This window comes from Oncorhynchus masou, unplaced genomic scaffold, assembly GCF_036934945.1.
Source record: "Oncorhynchus masou masou isolate Uvic2021 unplaced genomic scaffold, UVic_Omas_1.1 unplaced_scaffold_536, whole genome shotgun sequence".
In the NCBI taxonomy this organism is placed as follows: Eukaryota; Metazoa; Chordata; class Actinopteri; order Salmoniformes; family Salmonidae; genus Oncorhynchus; species Oncorhynchus masou.
Genome location: NW_027011770.1, coordinates 392,161 through 418,607, shown reverse-complemented (window position 1 = coordinate 418,607; position 26,447 = coordinate 392,161). Strand labels below are relative to the sequence as shown.

Genomic DNA, 26,447 nt, shown 5'->3' with positions numbered 1-26,447 from the left:
TACGGAGGGGGAGGGAGGGGGGGGGGGGGTTAAAGAGAGGAATGTGGAGGTTGGTTTTCTTTCTCTCTTTAAATGAACACACCTCGTCTATTCAGGCCTCCAGTCTTCCCAGGTCGTATAATATGACAGCTTCCTCCCCAGAGAGAATAGGCTGTGCCTCAAAGGCCACCCTGTTCAGTGCCCTGGTCAACAGTAGTGCACTAGAGTGCATTGGGAAAGTATTCAGACCCCTTGACCTTTTCCACCTTGTGTTAGGGTACAACCTTATTCTAAAATGGATTACATAGTTTTTTTCCCCTCATCTATTTATACACAATACTCCAAAATGACAAATCAAAAACAGGTTTTTAGAAAAGACAACACACCAGGAGTTCTGTATTGGTGTTCCATTCTGACAACACACCAGGAGTTCTGTATTGGTGTTCCATTCTGACAACACACCAGGAGTTCTGTATTGGTGTTGTGTTCCATTCTGACAACACACCAGGACTTCTGTATTGGTGTTCCATTCTGACAACACACCAGGAGTTCTGTATTGGTGTTCCATTCTGACAACACACCAGGACTTCTGTATTGGTGTTGTGTTCCATTCTGACAACACACCAGGAGTTCTGTATTGGTGTTCCATTCTGACAACACACCAGGACTTCTGTATTGGTGTTGTGTTCCATTCTGACAACACACCAGGAGTTCTGTATTGGTGTTCCATTCTGACAACACACCAGGACTTCTGTATTGGTGTTCCATTCTGACAACACACCAGGAGTTCTGTATTGGTGTTCCATTCTGACAACACACCAGGAGTTCTGTATTGGTGTTCCATTCTGACAACACACCAGGACTTCTGTATTGGTGTTGTGTTCCATTCTGACAACACACCAGGAGTTCTGTATTGGTGTTCCATTCTGACAACACACCAGGAGTTCTGTATTGGTGTTCCATTCTGACAACACACCAGGACTTCTGTATTGGTGTTGTGTTCCATTCTGACAACACACCAGGACTTCTGTATTGGTGTTGTGTTCCATTCTGACAACACACCAGGACTTCTGTATTGGTATTCCATTCTGACAACACACCAGGACTTCTGTATTGGTGTTCCATTCTGACAACACACCAGGAGTTCTGTATTGGTGTTCCATTCTGACAACACACCAGGACTTCTGTATTGGTGTTGTGTTCCATTCTGACAACACACCAGGACTTCTGTATTGGTGTGGTGTTGTGTTAGATCCTCCCAGGGTCAAGGAGGAGAATATAAATATCTTCCAGATCAGATACTGTGTGTCATCACCTTGAAGTGTTGCAACAAGGGGAGTTGTGGCTGAAGTGGAGGATTATGGGTAACATGTGAACCCTTCTACTTTAACGGAGGGCAGAGAGGAGGATGATGGGTAACATGTGAACCCTTCTACTTAACGGAGGGCAGAGAGGAGGATGATGGGTAACATGTGAACCCTTCAACTTAACGGAGGGCAGAGAGGAGGATTATGGGTAACATGTGAACCCTTCAACTTAACGGAGGGCAGAGAGGAGGATGATGGGTAACATGTGAACCCTTCTACTTAACGGAGGGCAGAGAGGAGGATGATGGGTAACATGTGAAACCTTCTACTTAACGGAGGGCAGAGAGGAGGATGATGGGTAACATGTGAACCCTTCTACTTAACGGAGGGCAGAGTGGAGGATGATGGGTAACATGTGAACCCTTCTACTTAACGGAGGGCAGAGAGGAGGATGATGGGTAACATGTGAACCCTTCTACTTAACGGAGGGCAGAGAGGAGGATGATGGGTAACATGTGAACCCTTCTACTTAATGGAGGGCAGAGAGGAGGATGATGGGTAACATGTGAACCCTTCTACTTAACGGAGGGCAGAGAGGAGGATGATGGGTAACATGTGAACCCTTCTACTTAACGGAGGGCAGAGAGGAGGATGATGGGTAACATGTGAACCCTTCTACTTAACGGAGGGCAGAGAGGAGGATGATGGGTAACATGTGAACCCTTCGACTTAACGGAGGGCAGAGAGGAGGATGATGGGTAACATGTGAACCCTTCAACTTAACGGAGGGCAGAGAGGAGGATGATGGGTAACATGTGAAACCTTCTACTTAATGGAGGGCAGAGAGGAGGATGATGGGTAACGTGAACCCTTCTACTTAACGGAGGGCAGAGAGGAGGATGATGGGTAACATGTGAACCCTTCTACTTAACGGAGGGCAGAGAGGAGGATGATGGGTAACGTGAATCCTTCTACTTAACGGAGGGCAGAGAGGAGGATGGGGGATTGGCTGGTAAACATCAGCTGGAGTGAAGAAGGACGTTTCATTTTGAGAGGTCTGGCTTGTTATATAACCAAAAACATGAAGCACTAACAATAACTGCACAGTCTTGGTGACTACAGTCTGCCTCTTCTTGGTGACTACAGTCTCCCTCCTCTTGGTGACTACAGTCTTCCTCCTCTTGGTGACTACAGTCTTCCTCCTCTTGGTGACTACAGTCTCCCTCCTCTTGGTGACTACAGTCTCCCTCCTCTTGGTGACTATAGTCTACCTCCTCTTGGTGACTACAGTCCTCCTCCTCTTGGTGACTACAGTCCTCCTCCTCTTGGTTAGACTGGTTCGGTGACTACAGTCTTCCTCCTCTTGGTGACTACAGTCTCCCTCCTCTTGGTGACTACAGTCTCCCTCCTCTTGGTGACTACAGTCCTCCTCTTGGTGACTACAGTCTCCCTCCTCATGGTGACTACAGTCTCCCTCCTCTTGGTGACTACAGTCTCCCTCCTCTTGGTGACTACAGTCTCCCTCTTGGTGACTACAGTCTTCCTCCTCTTGGTGACTACAGTCTCCCTCCTCTTGGTGACTACAGTCCTCCTCCTCTTGGTGACTACAGTCTCCCTCCTCTTGGTTAGACTGGTTCGGTGACTACAGTCTTCCTCCTCTTGGTGACTACAGTCTTCCTCCTCTTGGTGACTACAGTCCTCCTCCTCTTGGTGACTACAGACTTCCTCCTCTTGGTGACTACAGACTTCCTCTTCTTGGTGACGACATTCTTCCTCCTCTTGGTGACTGCAGTCTTCCTCCTCTTGGTGACTACAGTCTCCCTCCTCTTGGTGACTACAGTCTTCCTCCTCTTGGTGACTACAGTCTCCCTCCTCTTGGTGACTACAGTCTCCCTCTTGGTGACTACAGTCTTCCTCCTCTTGGTTAGACTGGTTCGGTGACTACAGTCTTCTTCCTCTTGGTGACTACAGTCTCCCTCCTCTTGGTGACTACAGTCTGCTTCCTCTTGGTGACTACAGTCTTCCTCCTCTTGGTTAGACTGGTTCGGTGACTACAGTCTTCCTCCTCTTGGTGACTACAGTCTTCCTCCTCTTGGTGACTACAGTCCTCCTCTTGGTGACTACAGACTTCCTCCTCTTGGTGACTACAGACTTCCTCCTCTTGGTCACTACAGTCTTCCTCTTGGTGACGACATTCTTCCTCCTCTTGGTGACTGCAGTCTTCCTCCTCTTGGTGACTACAGTCTTCCTCCTCTTGGTGACTACAGTCTCCCTCCTCTTGGTGACTACAGTCCTCCTCCTCTTGGTGACTACAGACTTCCTCCTCTTGGTCACTACAGTCTTCCTCTTCTTGGTGACGACATTCTTCCTCCTCTTGGTGACTACAGTCTTCCTCTTGGTGACTACAGTCTTCCTCCTCTTGGTGACTACAGTCTTCCTCCTCTTGGTGACTACAGTCTCCCTCCTCTTGGTGACTAGGGTCTGCCTCCTCTTGGTGACTACAGTCGTCCTCCTCTTGGTTAGACTGGTTCGGTGACTACAGTCTTCCTCCTCTTGGTGACTACAGTCTTCCTCCTCTTGGTGACTACAGTGCCCCTCCTCTTGGTTAGACTGGTTCGGTGACTGAGAGAGGTTACCCAAACAGGACACGTTGCAGAGCTAGTATCACAGGCATGACCGGACAAGACCAGGCCGTACAGAATGAGAGACCAGAGAGCGGCGTAATGAGAGGGAATGGCTCACCACCTGGATGAGTAGTAAGACATGGGAGGAAACACCTCGTTTCGGTGACTCAGAGCAATAGAGACAGGGAGAGCACCTCTATTAGTAACTCAGGAGGAGAGAGAGAGAGAGAGAGAGAGAGAGAGAGAGAGAGAGAGAGAGAGAGAGAGAGAGAGAGAGAGAGAGAGAGAGACAGAGAGAGAGAGAGAGAGAGAGAGAGAGAGAGAGAGAGAGAGAGAGAGAGAGAGAGAGAGGAGCTCATTGGCAGGAGGGGGAGTGAAGGGAAGGAGGGAGGGAGGGAAGAGGAGGGGGAGGGAAGACAGACAGAGCAGGGGTCTGTGTTTCTCAGCGCTATCAGAGAGCTGAATCCCTCTTTCAGAGTAGAGAGGATTTGGGGGCTCTGAAATGGGAAAGGGGGGTGAGAGGGAGGGATCGGATGATTTGTTTTCCGGTGTGCGTCTGCCCGGGCTGAAAGACGACCTCTGAGCGGAAATCACCGTACGTTTTTATCAGTAAAATGATCTACTTCAATGTCTCCCCCCCATCTCTCTCTCTCTGCCTCTCTCTCTGTCACTCATCAAAATCTACTTGTTGATGTTTTAGCAAAGGAATGATTGATTTACTCCCTCTCCTTCTCCCTCTCTCCTGTAGTTGATTTATTTACTCCCTCTCCTTCTCCCTCTCTCCTGTAGTTGATGTATTTACTCCCTCTCCTTCTCCCTCTCTCCTGTAGTTGATTTATTTACTCCCTCTCCGTCTCCCTCTCTCCTGTAGTTGATTTATTTACTCCCTCTCCTTCTCCCTCTCTCCTGTAGTTGATTTATTTACTCCCTCTCCTTCTCCCTCTCTCCTGTAGTTGATGTATTTACTCCCTCTCCTTCTCCCTCTCTCCTGTAGTTGATTTATTTACTCCCTCTCCTTCTCCCTCTCTCCTGTAGTTGATTTATTTACTCCCTCTCCTTCTCCCTCTCTCCTGTAGTTGATGTATTTACTCCCTCTCCTTCTCCATCTCTCCTGTAGTTGATTTATTTACTCCCTCTCCTTCTCCTTCTCCATCTCTCCTGTAGTTGATTTATTTACTCCCTCTCCCTCTCCTTCTCCCTCTCTCCTGTAGTTGATGTATTTACTCCATCTCCCTCTCTCCTGTAGTTGATGTATTTACTCCTTCTCCCTCTCTCCTGTAGTTGATTTATTTACTCCCTCTCCTTCTCCCTCTCTCCTGTAGTTCCCGTACTGCGGCCTGTTATTCCGTCACCAGGGCTGGCCTCTGTGTCTCCACGACAAGGTGATCATCCATCTCTCTCCTCTGGACCCACGTGTCCTCCGCCCCGGGGACTTCTACCTGCAGGTATTCTATCAAAATACCTGTTTTCATTACTGAACAGAGAGAGGGAGACAGTGTGGATCTGTTTTGACTTTATTGAACAGAAAGAGGAAGACAGTGGGGATCTGCTCTGATTTTATTGAACAGAGAGAGGAAGACAGTGGGGATCTGTTCTAACTTTATTGAACAGAGAGAGGAAGACAGTGGGGATCTGTTCTAACTTTATTGAACAGAGAGACAGGAAGACTGTGGGGATCTGTTCTAACTTTATTGAACAGAGAGAGGAAGACAGTGGGGATCTGTTCTAACTTTATTGAACAGAGAGAGGAAGACTGTGGGGATCTGTTCTGACTTTATTGAACAGAGAGAGAGGAAGACAGTGGGGATCTGCTCTGATTTTATTGAACAGAGAGAGGAAGACAGTGGGGATCTGTTCTGATTTTATTGAACAGAGAGAGAGGAAGACAGTGGGGATCTGCTCTGATTTTATTGAACAGAGAGAGGAAGACTGTGGGGATCTATTCTGACTTTATTGAACAGAGAGAGAGGAAGACAGTGGGGATCTGTTCTGATTTTATTGAACAGAGAGAGGAAGACAGTGGGGATCTGCTCTGATTTTATTGAACAGAGAGAGGAAGACTGTGGGGATCTGTTCTAACTTTATTGAACAGAGAGAGGAAGACTGTGGGGATCTGTTCTGATTTTATTGAACAGAGAGAGGAAGACAGTGGGGATCTGTTCTGATTTTATTGAACAGAGAGAGAGGAAGACTGTGGGGATCTATTCTGACTTTATTGAACAGAGAGAGAGGAAGACAGTGGGGATCTGTTCTGATTTTATTGAACAGAGAGAGGAAGACAGTGGGGATCTGCTCTGATTTTATTGAACAGAGAGAGGAAGACAGTGGGGATCTGTTCTGATTTTATTGAACAGAGAGAGGAAGACTGTGGGGATCTGTTCTGACTTTATTGAACAGAGAGAGGGAGGAAGACAGTGGGGATCTGTTCTGATTTTATTGAACAGAGAGAGAGAGGAAGACAGTGGGGATCTGTTCTGCACTGTAGATATGTGGCTTAGACCCCTAGACCACCCTATACCCCTAGACCACCCTATTCCCCTAGACCACCCTAGACCCCTAGACCACCCTATTCCCCTAGACCACCCTATTCCCCTAGACCACCCTAGACCCCTAGACCACCCTATTCCCCTAGACCACCCTATACCCCTAGACCACCCTATACCCCTAGACCACCCTATTCCCCTAGACCACCCTATACCCCTAGACCACCCTATACCCCTAGTCCACCCTATACCCCTAGACCACCCTATACCCCTAGACCACCCTATACCCCTAGACCACCCTATACCCCGAGACCACCCTATACCCCTAGACCACCCTATACCCCTAGACCACCCTATACCCATATACCAGCCTATACCCCTAGACCACCCTATACCCCTAGACCACCCTATACCCCTGTACCACCCTATACCCCTGTACCACCCTATACCCCTAGACCACCCTATACCCCTATACCCCTAGACCACCCTAGACCCCTAGACCACCCTATACACCCTATACCCCTAGACCACCCTATACCCCTATACCACCCTAAACCACCCGAGACCCCTAGACCACCCAAGAACCCTAGACCACCCTATACCACCCTATACCCCTAGACCACCCTATACCCCTAGACCACCCTAGACCCCTAGACCACCCTATTCCCCTAGACCACCCTATACCCCTAGACCACCCTATACCCCTAGACCACCCTATTCCCCTAGACCACCCTATACCCCTAGACCACCCTATACCCCTAGACCACCCTATACCCCTAGACCACCCTATACCCCGAGACCACCCTATACCCCTAGACCACCCTATACCCATATACCAGCCTATACCCCTAGACCACCCTATACCCCTAGACCACCCTATACCCCTGTACCACCCTATACCCCTGTACCACCCTATACCCCTAGACCACCCTATACCCCTATACCCCTAGACCACCCTATACACCCTATACCCCTAGACCACCCTATACCCCTATACCACCCTAAACCACCCGAGACCCCTAGACCACCCAAGAACCCTAGACCACCCTATACCACCCTATCCCCCTTGACCACCCTAGACCACCCTAGACCACCCTATACCCCTATACCACCCTATACCCCTAGACCACCCTATACCCCTAGACCACCCGAGACCCCTAGAACACCCTATACCCCAAGACCACCCTATACCACCCTATACCCCTAGACCACCCTATACCCCTAGACCACCCTATACCACCCTATACCCCTAGACCACCCGAGACCCCTAGAACACCCTATACCACCCTAGACGCCTGACCACCCTAGACCCCTAGACATCCTAGACACCTAGGCCACCCTAGACCACCCTAGACACCTAGGCCACCCTAGACCCCTGACCACACTAGACCCCTGACCTTCCTAGACCCCTGACCACCCTAGGCCACCCTAGACCCCTGACCACCCTAGGCCACCCTAGACCCCTGACCACCCTAGGCCACCCGAGACCACCAGTTATTGTATTGAATGTGAAGTAGCTAATGCACAGCCAGTCTTGTCTGAGCTGTTCATTCCCTCCTCCTGATTATAACCACGGCCAGTCTTGTCTGAGCTGTTCATTCCCTCCTCCTGATTATAACCACAGCCAGTCTTGTCTGAGCTGTTCATTCCCTCCTCCTGATTATAACCACAGCCAGTCTTGTCTGAGCTGTTCATTCCCTCCTGATTATAACCACAGCCAGTCTTGTCTGAGCTGTTCATTCCCTCCTGATTATAACCACAGCCAGTCTTGTCTGAGCTGTTCATTCCCTCCTCCTGATTATAACCACAGCCAGTCTTGTCTGAGCTGTTCATTCCCTCCTGATTATAACCACAGCCAGTCTTGTCTGAGCTGTTCATTCCCTCCTGATTATAACCACAGCCAGTCTTGTCTGAGCTGTTCATTCCCTCCTGATTATAACCACAGCCAGTCTTGTCTGAGCTGTTCATTCCCTCCTGATTATAACCACAGCCAGTCTTGTCTGAGCTGTTCATTCCCTCCTCCTGATTATAACCACAGCCAGTCTTGTCTGAGCTGTTCATTCCCTCCTGATTATAACCACAGCCAGTCTTGTCTGAGCTGTTCATTCCCTCCTGATTATAACCACGGCCAGTCTTGTCTGAGCTGTTCATTCCCTCCTGATTATAACCACAGCCAGTCTTGTCTGAGCTGTTCATTCCCTCCTGATTATAACCACAGCCAGTCTTGTCTGAGCTGTTCATTCCCTCCTGATTATAACCACAGCCAGTCTTGTCTGAGCTGTTCATTCCCTCCTGATTATAACCACAGCCAGTCTTGTCTGAGCTGTTCATTCCCTCCTCCTGATTATAACCACAGCCAGTCTTGTCTGAGCTGTTCATTCCCTCCTCCTGATTATAACCACGGCAGACCAACATGAGAAATTAAGCCTGTAGATTTTTATTGCATTTTAAATCCTCAGTCGTTTTTTAATGTGCGTGTTGTTGTTTTCAAATGGCAGAGGCACCTTTTATATTGTATGTGGAATAAGTCTACTAAAACCCCATGTATGAATGTTTTCATTCAGGTGGCAGCGCCCTCTGTCTCCCCCAGCTCCTCCTCCACCAACACCCCCAGGTGAGACATCCCCTCTCATTCTTTGGCTCGCCGTCTCTCCGTCTCTCTTTCTACTCTGCACTTATCAAGGCACAAGGCGAGACCCAGATGGAGACACAGGAGGCAGATGGTTGGAGTCGTAAGAATGTTTATTTAATCCAAAAAGGGGGTTAGGTAAGAGAATGGTTGTGTACATGGAAAAGGTCAAAACCAGTTCAGAGTCCAATAGGTACCGAAGGGCAGGGCAGTGGTCAGAACCGGGAAGAAAGAGAATAGAAAAAGAGAATAGAAAAGGAGTAATGGGGAAACACAGGGAAAATACGCTGGTTGACTTGACAGGAAAGCATAAATACACTGGTACAGAGAGACAGGAAACACAGGGATAAATACACAGAGACAGGAAACACAGGGATAAATACACTGGTACAGAGAGACAGGAAACACAGGGATAAAAATACACAGAGGAAACAGGAAACACAGGGATAAATACACTGGTACAGAGAGACAGGAAACACAGGGATAAAACACTGGGACAGAGAGACAGGAAACACAGGGATAAATACACTGGTACAGAGAGACAGGAAACACAGGGATAAATACACTGGGACAGAGAGACAGGAAACACAGGGATAAATACACTGGGACAGAGAGACAGGAAACACAGGGATAAATACACTGGTACAGAGAGACAGGAAACACAGGGATAAATACACTGGTACAGAGAGACAGGAAACACAGGGATAAATACACTGGTACAGAGAGACAGGAAACACAGGGATAAATACACTGGTACAGAGAGACAGGAAACACAGGGATAAATACACTGGTACAGAGAGACAGGAAACACAGGGATAAATACACTGGTACAGAGAGACAGGAAACACAGGGATAAATACACTGGTACAGAGAGACAGGAAACACAGGGATAAATACACTGGTGACAGAGAGACAGGAAACACAGGGATAAATACACTGGTACAGAGAGACAGAGAGACAGGACAGGAAACACAGGGATAAATACACTGGTACAGAGAGACAGGAAACACAGGGATAAATACACTGGGACAGAGAGACAGGAAACACAGGGATAAATACACTGGTACAGAGACAGGAAACACAGGGATAAATACACTGGTACAGAGAGACAGGAAACACAGGGATAAATACACTGGTACAGAGAGACAGGAAACACAGGGATAAATACACTGGTACAGAGAGACAGGAAACACAGGGATAAATACACTGGTACAGAGAGACAGGAAACACAGGGATAAATACACTGGTACAGAGAGACAGGAAAACACAGGGATAAATACACTGGTACAGAGAGACAGGAAACACAGGGATAAATACACTGGGACAGAGAGACAGGAAACACAGGGATAAATACACTGGTACAGAGAGACAGGAAACACAGGGATAAATACACTGGTACAGAGAGACAGGAAACACAGGGATAAATACACTGGGACAGAGAGACAGGAAACACAGGGATAAATACACTGGATAAATACAGAGAGACAGGAAACACAGGGATAAATACACTGGTACAGAGAGACAGGAAACACAGGGATAAATACACTGGGACAGAGAGACAGGAAACTGAGAGACAGGAAACACAGGGATAAATACACTGGGACAGAGAGACAGGAAACACAGGGATAAATACACTGGTACAGAGAGACAGGAAACACAGGGATAAATACACTGGTACAGAGAGACAGGAAACACAGGGATAAATACACTGGGACAGAGAGACAGGAAACACAGGGATAAATACACTGGTACAGAGAGACAGGAAACACAGGGATAAATACACAGAGAGACAGGAAACACAGGGATAAATACACTGGATACAGAGAGACAGGAAACACAGGGATAAATACACTGGGACAGAGAGACAGGAAACACAGGGATAAATACACTGGTACAGAGAGACAGGAAACACAGGGATAAATACACTGGTACAGAGAGACAGGAAACACAGGGATAAATACACTGGGACAGAGAGACAGGAAACACAGGGATAAATACACTGGGACAGAGAGACAGGAAACACAGGGATAAATACACTGGACAGAGAGACAGGAAACACAGGGATAAATACACTGGGACAGAGAGACAGGAAACACAGGGATAAATACACTGGTACAGAGAGACAGGAAACACAGGGATAAATACACTGGGACAGAGAGACAGGAAACACAGGGATAAATACACTGGGACAGAGAGACAGGAAACACAGGGATAAATACACTGGGACAGAGAGACAGGAAACACAGGGATAAATACACTGGGACAGAGAGACAGGAAACACAGGGATAAATACACTGGGACAGAGAGACAGGAAACACAGGGATAAATACACTGGGACAGAGAGACAGGAAACACAGGGATAAATACACTGGGACAGAGAGACAGGAAACACAGGGATAAATACACTGGGACAGAGAGACAGGAAACACAGGGATAAATACACTGGTACAGAGAGACAGGAAACACAGGGATAAATACATACAGAGAGACAGGAAACACAGGGATAAATACACTGGGACAGAGAGACAGGAAACACAGGGATAAATACACTGGTACAGAGAGACAGGAAACACAGGGATAAATACACTGGGACAGAGAGACAGGAAACACAGGGATAAATACACTGGGACAGAGAGACAGGAAACACAGGGATAAATACACTGGGACAGAGAGACAGGAAACACAGGGATAAATACACTGGGACAGAGAGACAGGAAACACAGGGATAAATACACTGGGACAGAGACAGAAACACAGGGATAAATACACTGGGACAGAGAGACAGGAAACACAGGGATAAATACACACTGGACAGAGAGACAGGAAACACAGGGATAAATACACTGGGACAGAGAGACAGGAAACACAGGGATAAATACACTGGTACAGAGAGACAGGAAACACAGGGATAAATACACTGGTACAGAGAGACAGGAAACACAGGGATAAATACACAGAGAGACAGGAAACACAGGGATAAATACACTGGTACAGAGAGACAGGAAACACAGGGATAGATACAGGAAACTGGATAAATACACAGAGAGACAGGAAACACAGGGATAAATACACTACAGAGAGACAGGAAACACAGGGATAAATACACTGGGACAGAGAGACAGGAAACACAGGGATAAATACACTGGGACAGAGAGACAGGAAACACAGGGATAAATACACTGGTACAGAGAGACAGGAAACACAGGGATAAATACACTGGGACAGAGAGACAGGAAACACAGGGATAAATACACTGGGACAGAGAGACAGGAAACACAGGGATAAATACACTGGTACAGAGAGACAGGAAACACAGGGATAAATACACTGGTACAGAGAGACAGGAAACACAGGGATAAATACACTGGTACAGAGAGACAGGAAACACAGGGATAAATACACTGGTACAGAGAGACAGGAAACACAGGGATAAATACACTGGTACAGAGAGACAGGAAACACAGGGATAAATATACTGGTACAGAGAGACAGGAAACACAGGGATAAATACACTGGTACAGAGAGACAGGAAACACAGGGATAAATACACTGGTACCGAGAGACAGGAAACACAGGGATAAATACACTGGTGCAGAGAGACAGGAAACACAGGGATAAATACACAGAGAGACAGGAAACACAGGGATAAATACACTGGTACAGAGAGATAGGAAACACAGGGATAAATACACTGGGACAGAGAGACAGGAAACACATGGATAAATACACTGGGACAGAGAGACAGGAAACTGACTCAATACATGTATTATATTCAAGCAACTTGCTGAGAAAATACAAACTAGCAGAAGGTAAGATACACAGACAATAAGATACACAAACTAAATGGTGTAATTATAGAATGCTTGTGGATTGATATTAAGAAGCAAAGTTGAAAGCACTATTGTTGTCATCAATGTATTGTTGCGTCTGCTGCATTGACCAATGGCGCTCCTTGTGTGACAAGGAGAAGAGTAAAAACCAAACATACCGTTATAGAAGGTAGAGTAGAAACCAAACATACCGTTATAGAAGGTAGAGTAGAAACCAAACATACCGTTATAGAAGGTAGAGTAGAAACCCAAACCGGTCCTTCATCAATACCGGTATATTGTAAAATACGGTACACCGCCCAGCCCGAGTAAGGTCACCAGGTCACCTCTTTCTCTCACTACCCAAACCGGATGCGTCTCTTGCGTGTTGCAGAACAAATATCCACATACATGTTATTCAATCACTGCACCCACAATGCTCGCACGCCAATGAGAAATTAGTTTTGGAATTGTTAGTTCGATTACTTGTTGGTTATTACTGCATTGTCGGAACTGGAAGCACAAGCATTTCGCTACACTCACATTAACATCTGCTCACCATGTGTATGTGACAAATACAAATTTGATTTGAGTAACCAGGCGCTAAAATAGAAGTTGCTTCTATTTGTGACGCCGAACGCGCGATGCAAGTCCCACCTCTCCCATCTCGTCAGTGGCTTTTAGAAGCATATACCGAACCCACGTGCCATCTCCTCATTGGTTATACCCACGTGGGTGATTGAAAGATGAACGGAGGTCGGTTGTGGTAATGCACCTTGTTATGAAAGTTAGTTGTCATATAAAGTCCAAAGGAGAAAAATAATCCTGGAAGGAAGGAGAGATGACGAGAAACGATTCGGTTGACCGTTTTATGTGTGGATTAATTGTCAGAGTAGAGGACCTTGTGCATTTCAGGTAAAATAACAACTCAATATTTATATCCTAGGACAAATTAGCTAGCAACTGCAAGCTAACTAGCGAAATAGGACAAATTAGCTAGCAACAGCAAGATAGCTAGCTAAATAGGATAAGTTAGCTAGCGACTGCAAGCTAGCTAGCTAAATTGCCATTAATGATTAATGCTTTTTGATCTGTCCCCAAATTAATATAATTGGTTTAGTTTCGTGATCGCGTTTGGTGTGGGTGGGGACAACATCAATTTGCGCACGATGGCAGACGCACGCGCGTGTCCGGTTTGGGCATGATGTCTCCCCTCCAGCCCACCCTGTGTTGTCTGGCCCTCAGTGGGCAGCAATGTAAGGTAACCGGGTAACTTCTCTCTATCTCTCTCTCCCCCTCCAGCCCACCCTGTCTCATCCTGCGCTGTCTAGCCTCCAGTGGGCAGCATGTAGAGGAGGTAAAGTTACCAGAGCTAGCCTACACCTCCCTGTTCACCATGGCCTGGCTCCACTCAGGTAAACTGCTCTGATTGGACACTGTAACTGCCCTCTGCTTCAGCTCCTCCAACGTGTGTGTGTGTGTGTGTGTGTGTGTGTGTGTGTGTGTGTGTGTGTGTGTGTGTGTGTGTGTGTGTGTGTGTGTGTGTGTGTGTGTGTGTGTACTTTTGTATAGGATCACATAAACAATACATTCAGAAAGTATTCAGACCCCTTGACTTTTTCCACATTTTGTTACTTTACAGCCTTATTATACAATGGGTTAAATAAAAAATAAATCCTCAGCAATCTACACACAATACCCCATAATGACATCACAATACCCCATAATGACGTCACAATACCCCATAATGACATCACAATACCACATAATGACATCACAACACACCATAATGACTTCACAATACCCCATAATGACATCACAATACCCCATAATGACGTCACAATACCCCATAATGATGTCACAATACCCCATCATGACTTCACAATACCCCATAATGACATCACAATACCCCATAATGACTTCACAATACCCCATAATGACATCACAATACCCCATAATGACATCACAATACCCCATAATGACTTCACAATACCCCATAATTAGGTAACAATACCCCATAATGACATCACAATACCCCATAATGAGGTCACAATACCCCATAATGACATCACGATACCCCATAATGACTAAGCGATAACAGGTTTTTAGACATTTTTGCAAATGTATTAAGGATAAAAAACAAAAATACTTTGTTTACATAAGTAAGCAGACCCTTTGCTGTGAGACTCTAAATTGATCTCAGGTGCATCCTGTTTCCATTGATCATCCTAGAGATGTTTCTACAACTTGATTGGAGTCCACCTGTGGTAAATTCAATTGATTGGACATGATTTGGAAAGACACACACCTGTCAATATAAGGTCCCACAGTTGACAGTTCATGTCAGAGCAAAAAGCCAGCCGTGTGTCGTGTCTTTGGCATCGTTAAACTGAAGACTTATTTTTATAAAAAATTATTATTACGTGACTAAACTAACTTAATCATGTAAATGTAATTAACTAGGAAGTCGGAGCGCCAAGGAAAATATTCAGATTACAAATGTATAATTTTCCTAATATAACTTTCAGGTATTTTAATATCGGATCAATTAGTCTTCTGATTAATGAATTATTCTTTACCTCACGTTAGTCTCATTCCAAACATCGTAAATTGTTGGTTTTCTACACGAACCCAGTCTTCACTATGAGTCATCCACACATCAATTGTCTTAAATAATTTATTTACTAACTAAATAATCACAGAAATGCACAAACAAACAGTAGATGCAGTTACAAGGAAATTATAGCAGATGTGCCCTAGTGGGCTAAACCGGCATCGCGGCTTGTTGTACAAAAGGGAAGTGGGGGTCGACTGAGATAAAAGACACTACAAAGTTGATAATTTTAACAATTGAAATGCTAATCCTTTGCACATGAACGCTCACTCATTCTGGAATAATTGCGATCAATATATATATAAGTGTGTCGTCGTGATCTCTGTTGGACAGTTTGTTTCTGTTGGAGAGTCTTTCTGCCGTGGTTAGAATGGATAGTTCAGAGTAACATTCAGCAATGTCGTGATAGAATAGATGCTGCAGCCAAGTAATTAGTATCAAAGACTTGTTCTTATTCTGTCGGTTCGATAGTCTCAGAGTTTAACCATGTGGTATGGTTAAGAATTCAGCAATGGGCTCAAACCTTATGTTATCTTCATTTATTGGGTCAGGCCAGGGTGTGACATGGGTTTATTTGTAGTGTGTTTCGTCTTGGGGTTGTGTGGGGTGTACAGATTAGTCTATGGCTGCCTGAGGCGGTTCTCAATCAGAGTCAGGTGATTATCGTTGTCTCTGATTGGGAACCATATTTAGGTAGCCTGGGTTTCACTATGTGTTTGTGGGTGATTGTTCCTGTCTCTGTGTTTGTTGCACCAGTCAGGGCTGTTTCGGTTTTCGAAGTTTGTTGTTTTGTATTGTTCGTGTTTTTTCATCATTAAAGATGTATCGAATGAACCACGCTGCATTTTGGTCCGATCCTTATTCCACCTCTTCGTCAGAGAAGGAGGTAGAAGAAACCCGTTACACTCTCGTAATTGAGGTAATCTTGGTCTCTACTCAAACCATAGCCCTCTCGTAATTGAGGTAAGCTTGGTCTCTACTCAAACCATAGCCCTCTCGTAATTGAGGTAAGCTTGGTCTCTACTCAAACCTTAGCCCTCTCGTAATTGAGGTAAGCTTGGTCTCTACTCAAACCTTAGCCCTCTCGTAATTGAGGTAAGCTTGGTCTCTACTCAAACCATAGCCCTCTCGTAATTGAGGTAAGCTTGGTCTCTACTCAAATCATAGCCCTCTCGTAATTGAGGTAAGCTTCGTCTCTACTCAAACCTTAGCCCTCTCGTAATTGAGGTAAGCTTGGTCTCTACCCATGATGCCGGATCAATGTCTGTGTTCAGGGGGCGCGCCTATGAATCAGTTAAACTCCAAAGGGAATTGGAGTTTCCTTCATTAAACAGTTTAAAATCACATTACATAATTTCACAAATAGTTTAATCTTTATTCATTCATTTTATACAACAATTAGATGCAACCCTCACAACTGAGACACTCTTGTATAAACAGGGTTATGGTAATGTGACTGTATTGTCTCTCATGAGTTTCACAAAATTGTACCAAACGGACCAGTTCGTAGCTGGCTACTTTACCAACCTTTTATACATTCTTCAGGACATGAATATTGTTCCGTTCTCAAGTTCTGTGAGGTGGAAGAAATTCCTTTGTTCTCTCTATGAAAACTCACTCTCTCTCTATACTGTCTGGCCATGAGGAAGAATCTCCTCCAGGAATTTAAGACCTGCCTAACAGCAGCCTGGGTGTGGGAGAGAGAGAGAGAGAGAGGGGGATGGTGCTCGCTATACCCAACGAGGGCAACGTCATGACACATGAGGTCGAAGGAAATGTCTGTAGAGCTCCGAGACAGGATTGTGTCGAGGCACAGATCTGGGGAAGGGTACCTAAAAATGGCCGCTGCAGCTGACCGCCCGGCCAAACTGAGCAATCTGGGGGAGAAGGGCCTTGGTCAGGGAGGTGACCAAGAACCCGATGGTCACTCTGACAGAGCTCCAGAGTTCCTCTGTGGAGAACCTTCCAGAAGAACAACCATCTCTGCAGCACTCCACCAATCAAGCCTTTATGGTCGAGTGGCCAGACGGAAGCCACTCCTCTTAAAAAACACATGACAGCCCGCTTGGAGTTTGCCAAAAGGCACCTAAAGACTCTCAGACCGAGAAACAATATTCTCTGGTCTGATGAAACCAAGATTGAACCCTTTGGACTGAATGCCAAGTGTCACATCTGGAGGAAACCGGGCACCATCCCTATGGTGAAGCATGGTGGTGGCAGCATCATGCTGTGGGGATGTTTTTCAGTGGCAGGGACTGGGAGACTAGTCAGGATCGAGGGAAAGATGAACAGAGCGATCCTTGATGAAAACCTGCTCCAGAGCGCTCAGGACCTCAGACTGGGGTGAAGGTTCACCTTCCAACAGGACAACGACCCTAAGCACACAGCCAAGACAACGCAGGAGTGGCTTCGGGACAAGTCTCTGAATGTCCTTGGCCAGAGCCCGGACTTGAACCAGATTGAACATCTCTGGTGAGACCTGCAAATAGCTGTGTAGTGATGCTCCCTATCCAACCTGACAGAGTTTGAGAGGATCTGTGGAGAAGATTGGGAGAAACTCCCCAAATACAGGTGTGCCAAGCTTGTAGCGTCATACCCATGAAGACTCGATGCTGTAATCACTGCCAAAGTACTGAGTAAAGGGTCTGAATACTTATGTAAATGTGATATTTCCGTTTTTTATTTTGAATACATTCTGAATACATTTACAAAAATGTCTAAAAACCTGTGTTTGCTTTGTCATTATGGGTTATTGTGATGTCATTATGGGTTATTGTGATGTCATTATGTAGTATTGTGATGTCATTATGTAGTATTGTGATGTCATTATGGGGTATTGTGTGTAGATTGATGAGGGGGAAAAAACGATTTAAAACATTTTAAAACAAGGCTGTAAAATATGGAAAAAGTATTGGGGTCTGAATACTTTCTGAAGGCCCTGTATCTCTCTGCCTGGGATTACATTGGAACACATTTCCAACATTAAAATCCCTGGGAGCTGATTGGCTGGTGTTTTTACAGTATTTTATGTATTTTAAAACTTGGGGGGCCGCCAGTTTCTGTCTGCTGTGGATTAATACATTACTGTTATTCTCAGTCAACAGGGAACGGAGTGGAGCAGGAACTGAGACAGGGTCTGGGACAGGGTCTGGGACAGGGTCTGGGACAGGGTCTGGGAGGACAGGGTCGGGGAGGACAGGGTCGGGGAGGACACTGTCCTACTGCCTCCTTTCTGCAGAGAACGACATCTTCAGAGTACCCTGGGAGGATGTAGTACACCCTCAGTTCATTAACAGACCCACGGCGATGGTCCCTACCAAGGGAGAAGGGGACGGGGGGAGGGAACAGGACGTCTTCAAGCCTTCGGATAGGGCCAGACGCATTTTGATTGACACATCCAAGGCCCAATGTGGAGAGAGTACGGAGGTGAAGCTCCTCCCACGGTTGAGACAGCCTATCGAGAGCAGGGACGATGGGAAAGGTGTTGACATGGCAGCGGAGGAGGACTCGGACGCCGAGGAGAGTATGTTGAACTGGAAGAGATCTCTCTACGGCGCTTCTCTCCTCAGAAAGGATCCCTCACCCAGTCTGTTAGTCTGAACTACAGGAACCTGCGTGAACCCTGGACGACAGCCCGACACCCCCCAAAGCAACCCCCTCCCAGCCCTGTCATGCCCCGGTGAAAAGCAGCACTCTCTCCCAGTCCATGGTGTGTTCCAGACTCATCGAGGAATACCTGAACAACGACGTGTTTTCCCCTGTCGTCCTCACGCCTACGGCCCCCACCTCCCCAACGGCCCCCATGGGCCCCATGGCCCCCACCTCCCCTATGGCCCCCACCTCCCCTATGGCCCCCACGGGCCCCATGGCCACCACCTCCCCCTACGGCCCCCACCTCCCCTACGGCCCCCACGGGCCCCATGGCCAGCACCTCCCCTACGGCCCCCATGGGCCCCATGGCCCCCACCTCCCCTACGGCCCCCACCTCCCCTACGGCCCCCACGGGCCCCATGGCCCCCACCTCCCCTACGGCCCCCACCTCCCTTACGGCCCCCACGGGCCCCATGGCCACCACCTCCCCTACGGCCCCCACGGGCCCCATGGCCCCCACCTCCCCTATGGCCCCCATGGGCCCCATGGCCCCCACCTCCCCTATGGCCCCCACCTCCCCTATGGCCCCCACCTCCCCTACGGCCCCCACCTCCCCTACAGCCAGAGAGGGGGTCAACGGTGAGGGGACAGCGTCAGACCGTATAGAAGGTAACGCTGCTCGTCTCCGATGGCGAACACAACGCGTCTCTGAGCGCGTGTCTGAGTCTCACTGGTCAGTGTGTGACAGCACAGCCCTATCAGTGGTTTCTGACCCCCAGACTGACAGCGAGGAGGTTTTAATCCAGTCACACAGTATAGTGGAGAGGGAAGAGTCTCTCAGTCACCCTCAGACTGACAGCGAGGAGGTTTTAACCCAGTCACACAGTATAGTGGAGAGGGAAGAGTCTCTCAGTCACCCTCAGACTGACAGCGAGGAGGTTTTAACCCAGTCACACAGTATAGTGGAGAGGGAAGAGTCTCTCAGTCACCCTCAGACTGACAGCGAGGAGGTTTTAACCCAGTCACACAGTATAGTGGAGAGGGAAGAGTCTCTCAGTCACCCTCAGACTGACAGCGAGGAGGTTTTAACCCAGTCACACAGTATAGTGGAGAGGGAAGAGTCTCTCAGTCACCCTCAGACTGACAGCGAGGAGGTTTTAACCCAGTCACACAGTATAGCAGAGAGGGAAGAGTCTCTCAGTCACCCTCAGACTGACAGCGAGGAGGTTTTAACCCAGTCACACAGTATAGCAGAGAGGGAAGAGTCTCTCAGTCACCCTCAGACTGACAGCGAGGAGGTTTTAACCCAGTCACACAGTATAGTGGAGAGGGAAGAGTCTCTCAGTCACCCTCAGACTGACAGCGAGGAGGTTTTAACCCAGTCACACAGTATAGCGGAGAGGGAAGAGTCTCTCAGTCACCCTCAGACTGACAGCGAGGAGGTTTTAATCCAGTCACACAGTATAGCGGAGAGGGAAGAGTCTCTCAGTCGGGAAAACGGCACTGTTCACAGTGAGGAGACAGACAGAGTCCCGGAAGAGACAGGAACAGGGGAGGAGGTGGAGGAGAGGAGACAGGGGACAGAGACAGGGGAGGGGGATCGGGGTTCAGAAACCAGGACAGAGACAGGGGAGAGGAGGGAGAGGGGTTCAGAAACCAGGACAGAGACACAGACCGAGGAGAGGAGGGATAGTGGTTCAGAAACCAGGACAGAGACAGGGGAGAGGAGGGATAGTGGTTCAGAAACCAAGACAGAGACAGAGGAGAGGAGGGATAGTGGTTCAGAAACCAGGACAGAGACAGAGGAGAGGAGGGATAGGGGTTCAGAAACCAGGACAGAGACAGAGGAGAGGAGGGATAGGGGTTCAGAAACCAGGACAGAGACAGAGGAGAGGAGGGATAGTGGTTCAGAAACCAGGACAGAGACAGAGGAGAGGAGGGATAGTGGTTCAGAAACCAGGACAGAGACAGAGGAGAGGAGGGATAGGGGTTCAGAAACCAGGACAGAGACAGAGGAGAGGAGGGATAGTGGTTCAGAAACCAGGACAGAGACAGAGGAGAGGAGGGATAGGGGTTCAGAAACCAGGACAGAGACAGGGGAGAGGAGGGATCGGGGTTCAGAAACCAGGACAGAGACAGAGGAGAGGAGGGATAGGGGTTCAGAAACCAGGACAGAGACAGGGGAGAGGAGGGATAGGGGTTCAGAAACCAGGACAGAGACAGGGGAGAGGAGGGATAGGGGTTCAGAAACCAGGACAGAGACAGAGGAGAGGAGGGAGAAGGGTTCAGAAACCAGGACAGAGACAGAGGAGAGGAGGGATAGGGGTTCAGAAACCAGGACAGAGACAGAGGAGAGGAGGGATAGTGGTTCAGAAACCAGGACAGAGACAGGGGAGATGAGGGATAGGGGTTCAGAAACCAGGACAGAGACAGGGGAGAGGAGGGATAGGGGTTCAGAAACCAGGACAGAGACAGGGGAGAGGAGGGATAGGGGTTCAGAAACCAGGACAGAGACAGGGGAGAGGAGGGATAGTGGTTCAGAAACCAGGACAGAGACAGAGGAGAGGAGGGATAGTGGTTCAGAAACCAGGGGAGAGACAGGGGAGAGGAGGGATAGTGGTTCAGAAACCAGGACAGAGACAGGAGAGAGGAGGGAGAGGGGTTCAGAAACCAGGACAGAGACAGAGGAGAGGAGGGATAGTGGTTCAGAAACCAGGACAGAGACAGAGGAGAGGAGGGATAGGGGTTCAGAAACCAGGACAGAGACAGATGAGAGGAGGGATAGGGGTTCAGAAGGGGAGAGGGGTAGCCATGTTGGCATCAGTGAGACAGAGACAGGGGAGAGGAGTAGCCATGTTGGCATCTTACAGGTGGTTGGCACCAGTGAGACAAACTCTCACCACGTTGACCCTGAGGTCTCCACCGGCCAATCAGACACTCCCCAAGGAGAGGACCAGCCACTGAACACTCTGACTGAGACTCTCATACACCTAGCCCCCACTCACACTGACCACCAAACACCAACGCACTACACACCTTTCACTGAATCAGAGACCGAGAGACCGGAGGACAAGGAGGAAGAGGAGGAGGAGATGGAGCAAGAGGAAGAGGAAGAAAACCACTCAGATACTGAGCCCCAAGCGAAAGAAGAGACAGGTACATATCTATCCCTCCTTCATCCCTCGTTCATCCCTAAATCATCCATCATCCACCTTCATCCCTCGTTCATCCCTAAATCATCCACCATCCTCCCTTCATCCATCGTTCATCCCTAAATCATCCACCATCCTCCCTTCATCCCTCGTTCATCCCTAAATCATCCACCATCCTCCCTTCATCCCTCGTTCATCCCTAAATCATCCACCATCCTCCCTTCATCCCTCGTTCATCCCTAAATCATCCACCATCCTCCCTTCATCCCTCGTTCATCCCTAAATCATCCACCATCCTCCCTTCATCCCTCGTTCATCCCTAAATCATCCACCATCCTCCCTTCATCCCTCGTTCATCCCTAAATCATCCACCATCCTCCCTTCATCCCTAAATCATCCACCATCCTCCCTTCATCCCTAAATCATCCACCATCCTCCCTTCATCCCTAAATCATCCACCATCCTCCCTTCATCCCTCGTTCATCCCTAAATATTCCACCATCCTCCCTTCATCCCTAAATCATCCACCATCCTCCCTTCATCCCTCGTTCATCCCTAAATCATCCACCATCCTCCCTTCATCCATCGTTCATCCCTAAATCATCCACCATCCTCCCTTCATCCATCGTTCATCCCTAAATCATCCACCATCCTCCCTTCATCCCTCGTTCATCCCTAAATCATCCACCATCCTCCCTTCATCCCTCGGTCATCCCTAAATCATCCATCACTCCTGTTTAGCAGTCACTCCTGTTTAGCAGTTACCAATGACATGTTGTCTTGAGTGACTCCTCTCCACCTCCTCCTCCAACTCCTCCTTCTCCACCTTCCACCTGTTGTCCTTCTTGTAGTGGTTCTAGCCCTCCTCTATAAGCCTTGCCTCTTAGAGAGAGAGAGAGAAAGAGAGGGGGGAGAGAGAGAGAGGGGGGGACAGAGAGAGAGATTTAGATGGTTTACATGAACTGTTCAGTGAGTGTGTATGTGTGTATGACTAGTCTCAAGGTTGTGTGTTCCATGCCAGTCAGTCAATGACTAGTTGTGTGTATCCTCTCTCTCTCTCTCTCTCTCTCTCTTTCTCACTCTGTCTCTCTCTCTCTCTCTGTCTCTCTGTTTCTCTGTCTCTCTCTCTCTCTCTCTCTCTCTGTCTCTCTGTTTCTCTCTCTTTCTCACTCTGTCTCTTTCTCACTCTGTCTCTCTCTGTCTCTCTGTCTCTCTGTTTCTCTCTGTCTCTCTCTCTCTCTCTCTCGCTCTCTCTCTCTGTCTCTCTGTTTCTCTCTCTCTTTCTCACTCTGTCTCCCTCTCTCTCTCTCTCTCTCTCTCTCTCATTCTCTCTCTCTCTCTCTCTCTCTCTCTCTCTCTGTTTCTCTGTCTCTCTCTCTCTCTCTCTCTCTGTCTCTCTCTCTCTCTCTCTGTCTCTCTCTGTTTCTCTCTGTTTCTCTCTGTCTCTCTCTCTCTCTCTCTCTCTCTCTGTTTCTCTCTCTCTCTCTCTCTGTCTCTCTCTCTGTTTCTCCGTCTCTCTGTCTCTCTGTCTCTGTCCCTCTCTGTCTCTCTCTCTCTGTCTCTCTCTCTCTGTCTCTATGTCTGTCTCTCTGTCTCTCTCTGTCTCTCTCTGTCTCTCTCTGTCTCTCTCTGTCTCTCTCTCTCTCTCTCTCTCTCTCTCTCTCTCTCTCTCTCTCTGTTTCTCTCTCTCTCTCTCTCTGTCTCTCTCTCTGTTTCTCCGTCTCTCTGTCTCTCTGTCTCTGTCCCTCTCTGTCTCTCTCTCTCTGTCTCTATGTCTGTCTCTCTGTCTCTCTCTGTTTCTCTCTGTTTCTCTCTGTCTCTCTCTCTCTCTCTCTCTCTCTCTGTTTCTCTCTCTCTCTCTCTCTGTCTCTCTCTCTGTTTCTCCGTCTCTCTGTCTCTCTGTCTCTGTCCCTCTCTGTCTCTCTCTCTCTGTCTCTCTCTCTGTCTCTCTGTCTCTGTCCCTCTCTGTCTCTCTCTCTCTGTCTCTATGTCTGTCTCTCTGTCTCTCTCTCTCTCTCTGTGTCTCTCTCTGTCTCTCTCTCCATCCAGGCCCCATTCAGCCAGAGGAACCTGTGTTAAAATCCTGTTCCATGGACAAGCCATCCACTGAAACTAACCACAGAGAGGCAGAACTACAACGGACCCCAGGAGTGATGTTTCACGACCCTCCACCTCCCTCGCCCCAGTTAACCCAGTCCCCAGCCCAGTTAACCCAGTCCCCAGCCCAGTTAACCCAGTCCCCAGCCCAGTTAACCCAGTCCCCAGCCCAGTTAAGCCAGTCCCCAGCCCAGTTAACCCAGTCCCCAGCCCAGTTAACCCAGTCCCCAGCCCAGTTAACCCAGTCCCCAGCCCAGTTAACCCAGTCCCCAGCCCAGTTAACCCAGTCCCCAGCCCAGTTAACCCAGTCCCCAGCCCAGTTAAGCCAGTCCCCAGCCCAGTTAACCCAGTCCCCAGCCCAGTTAAGCCAGTCCCCAGCCCAGTTAACCCAGTCCCCAGCCCAGTTAACCCAGTCCCCAGCCCAGTTAACCCAGTCCCCAGCCCAGTTAACCCAGTCCCCAGCCCAGTTAACCCAGTCCCCAGCCCAGTTAACCCAGTCCCCAGCCCAGTTAACCCAGTCCCCAGCCCAGTTAACCCAGTCCCCAGCCCAGTTAACCCAGTCCCCAGCCCAGTTAACCCAGTCACCAGCCCAGTTAACCCAGTCCCCATCCCAGTTAACCCAGTCCCCAGCCCAGTTAACCCAGTCCCCAGCCCAGTTAACCCAGTCCAGCCAGTGCTCCCAGTCTTCAGTCTTTCCTAAGTCCCAGACACTGACAGAGGCCCACAACATCAATGCTGCTGTCCTCAGTTCTGGGGTGCTCTGTCTGCCTGGTGAGTAGAACAGCCCACATCTCTGGAAACACACAATATGTTATATGTCATGTCCAACCAGGCTGGTTTGAGGAGGTAACGGGGATTCTGTCTCGATGTGACTAGCTGGTAAAAACACGATCTGATCTGAGACCAGTTTCTACCACGGGGATTCTGTCTTGATGTGACTAGCTGGTAAAAACACGATCTGATCTGAGACCAGTTACTACCACGGTGATTCTGTCTTGATGTGACTAGCTGGTAAAAACACGATCTGATCTGAGACCAGTTACTACCACGGTGATTCTGTCTTGATGTGACTAGCTGGTAAAAACACGATCTGATCTGAGACCAGTTACTACCACGGTGATTCTGTCTTGATGTGACTAGCTGGTAAAAACACGACCTGATCTGAGACCAGTTACTACCACGGTGATTCTGTCTCGATGTGACTAGCTGTGTCACTGGTAGAAACACGATCTGATCTGAGACCAGTTACTACCACGGTGATTCTGTCTTGATGTGACTAGCTGGTAAAAACACGATCTGATCTGAGACCAGTTACTACCATGGTGATTCTGTCTTGATGTGACTAGCTGGTAAAAACACGACCTGATCTGAGACCAGTTACTACCACGGTGATTCTGTCTCGACGTGACTAGCTGCTAAAAACACGATCTGATCTGAGACCAGTTTCTACCACAGTGATTCTGTCTTGATGTGACTAGCTGGTAAAAACACGATCTGATCTGAGACCAGTTACTACCACAGTGATTCTGTCTTGATGTGACTAGCTGGTAAAAACACGATCTGATCTGAGACCAGTTACTACCATGGTGATTCTGTCTTGATGTGACTAGCTGGTAAAAACACGATCTGATCTGAGACCAGTTTCTACCACAGTGATTCTGTCTTGATGTGACTAGCTGGTAAAAACACGACCTGATCTGAGACCAGTTACTACCATGGTGATTCTGTCTTGATGTGACTAGCTGGTAAAAACACGACCTGATCTGAGACCAGTTACTACCATGGTGATTCTGTCTTGATGTGACTAGCTGGTAAAAACACGACCTGATCTGAGACCACGTGCGAGACATCCTGTTTGTGTGTTTGTCTCAGGAACAAGAGATAGGGGAGGTCGAGCCCTGGTGACCGTGACCACGAGGAACACCGGCTGGTTGAACCCCAGCTGTGACTGTGGAGAACTGGTCAGAATCCTGGTCTACTACTACACAATGCTCAGGTACTGGTACACACACAGATAGACAGACAGACAGACAGATCTGATCAGACAGACCAGACAGACACACAGATCTGTTCAGACAGACAGACAGACAGACAGACAGACAGACAGACAGACAGACAGACAGACAGACAGACAGACATACAGACAGATCTGTTCAGACAGA

At 48.1% G+C, this 26,447-nt stretch overlaps 2 protein-coding genes across 2 annotated transcripts in view; both read left to right on the top strand.

Annotated features, from left to right (window-relative positions):
* The window catches only part of LOC135535953 (EMI domain-containing protein 1-like), a 67,892-nt gene extending 48,213 nt beyond the window's left edge, over positions 1–19,679 (top strand). The window contains exons 2-6 of the mRNA XM_064962357.1: positions 5,233–5,355; positions 8,958–9,007; positions 14,134–14,246; positions 18,543–18,968; positions 19,096–19,679. Of these exons, the coding sequence (XP_064818429.1) occupies positions 5,233–5,355; positions 8,958–9,007; positions 14,134–14,246; positions 18,543–18,968; positions 19,096–19,679 (1,296 nt within the window). The remainder of the gene's footprint in view (positions 1–5,232; positions 5,356–8,957; positions 9,008–14,133; positions 14,247–18,542; positions 18,969–19,095) is intronic.
* Positions 19,680–21,836: 2,157 nt separating this feature from the next.
* The window catches only part of LOC135535952 (uncharacterized protein KIAA1755-like), a 165,073-nt gene continuing 160,462 nt past the window's right edge, over positions 21,837–26,447 (top strand). The window contains exons 1-3 of the mRNA XM_064962356.1: positions 21,837–22,192; positions 24,238–25,056; positions 26,158–26,281. Coding sequence (XP_064818428.1) covers positions 22,129–22,192; positions 24,238–25,056; positions 26,158–26,281 — 1,007 coding nt within the window. The 5' untranslated portion in view covers positions 21,837–22,128. The remainder of the gene's footprint in view (positions 22,193–24,237; positions 25,057–26,157; positions 26,282–26,447) is intronic.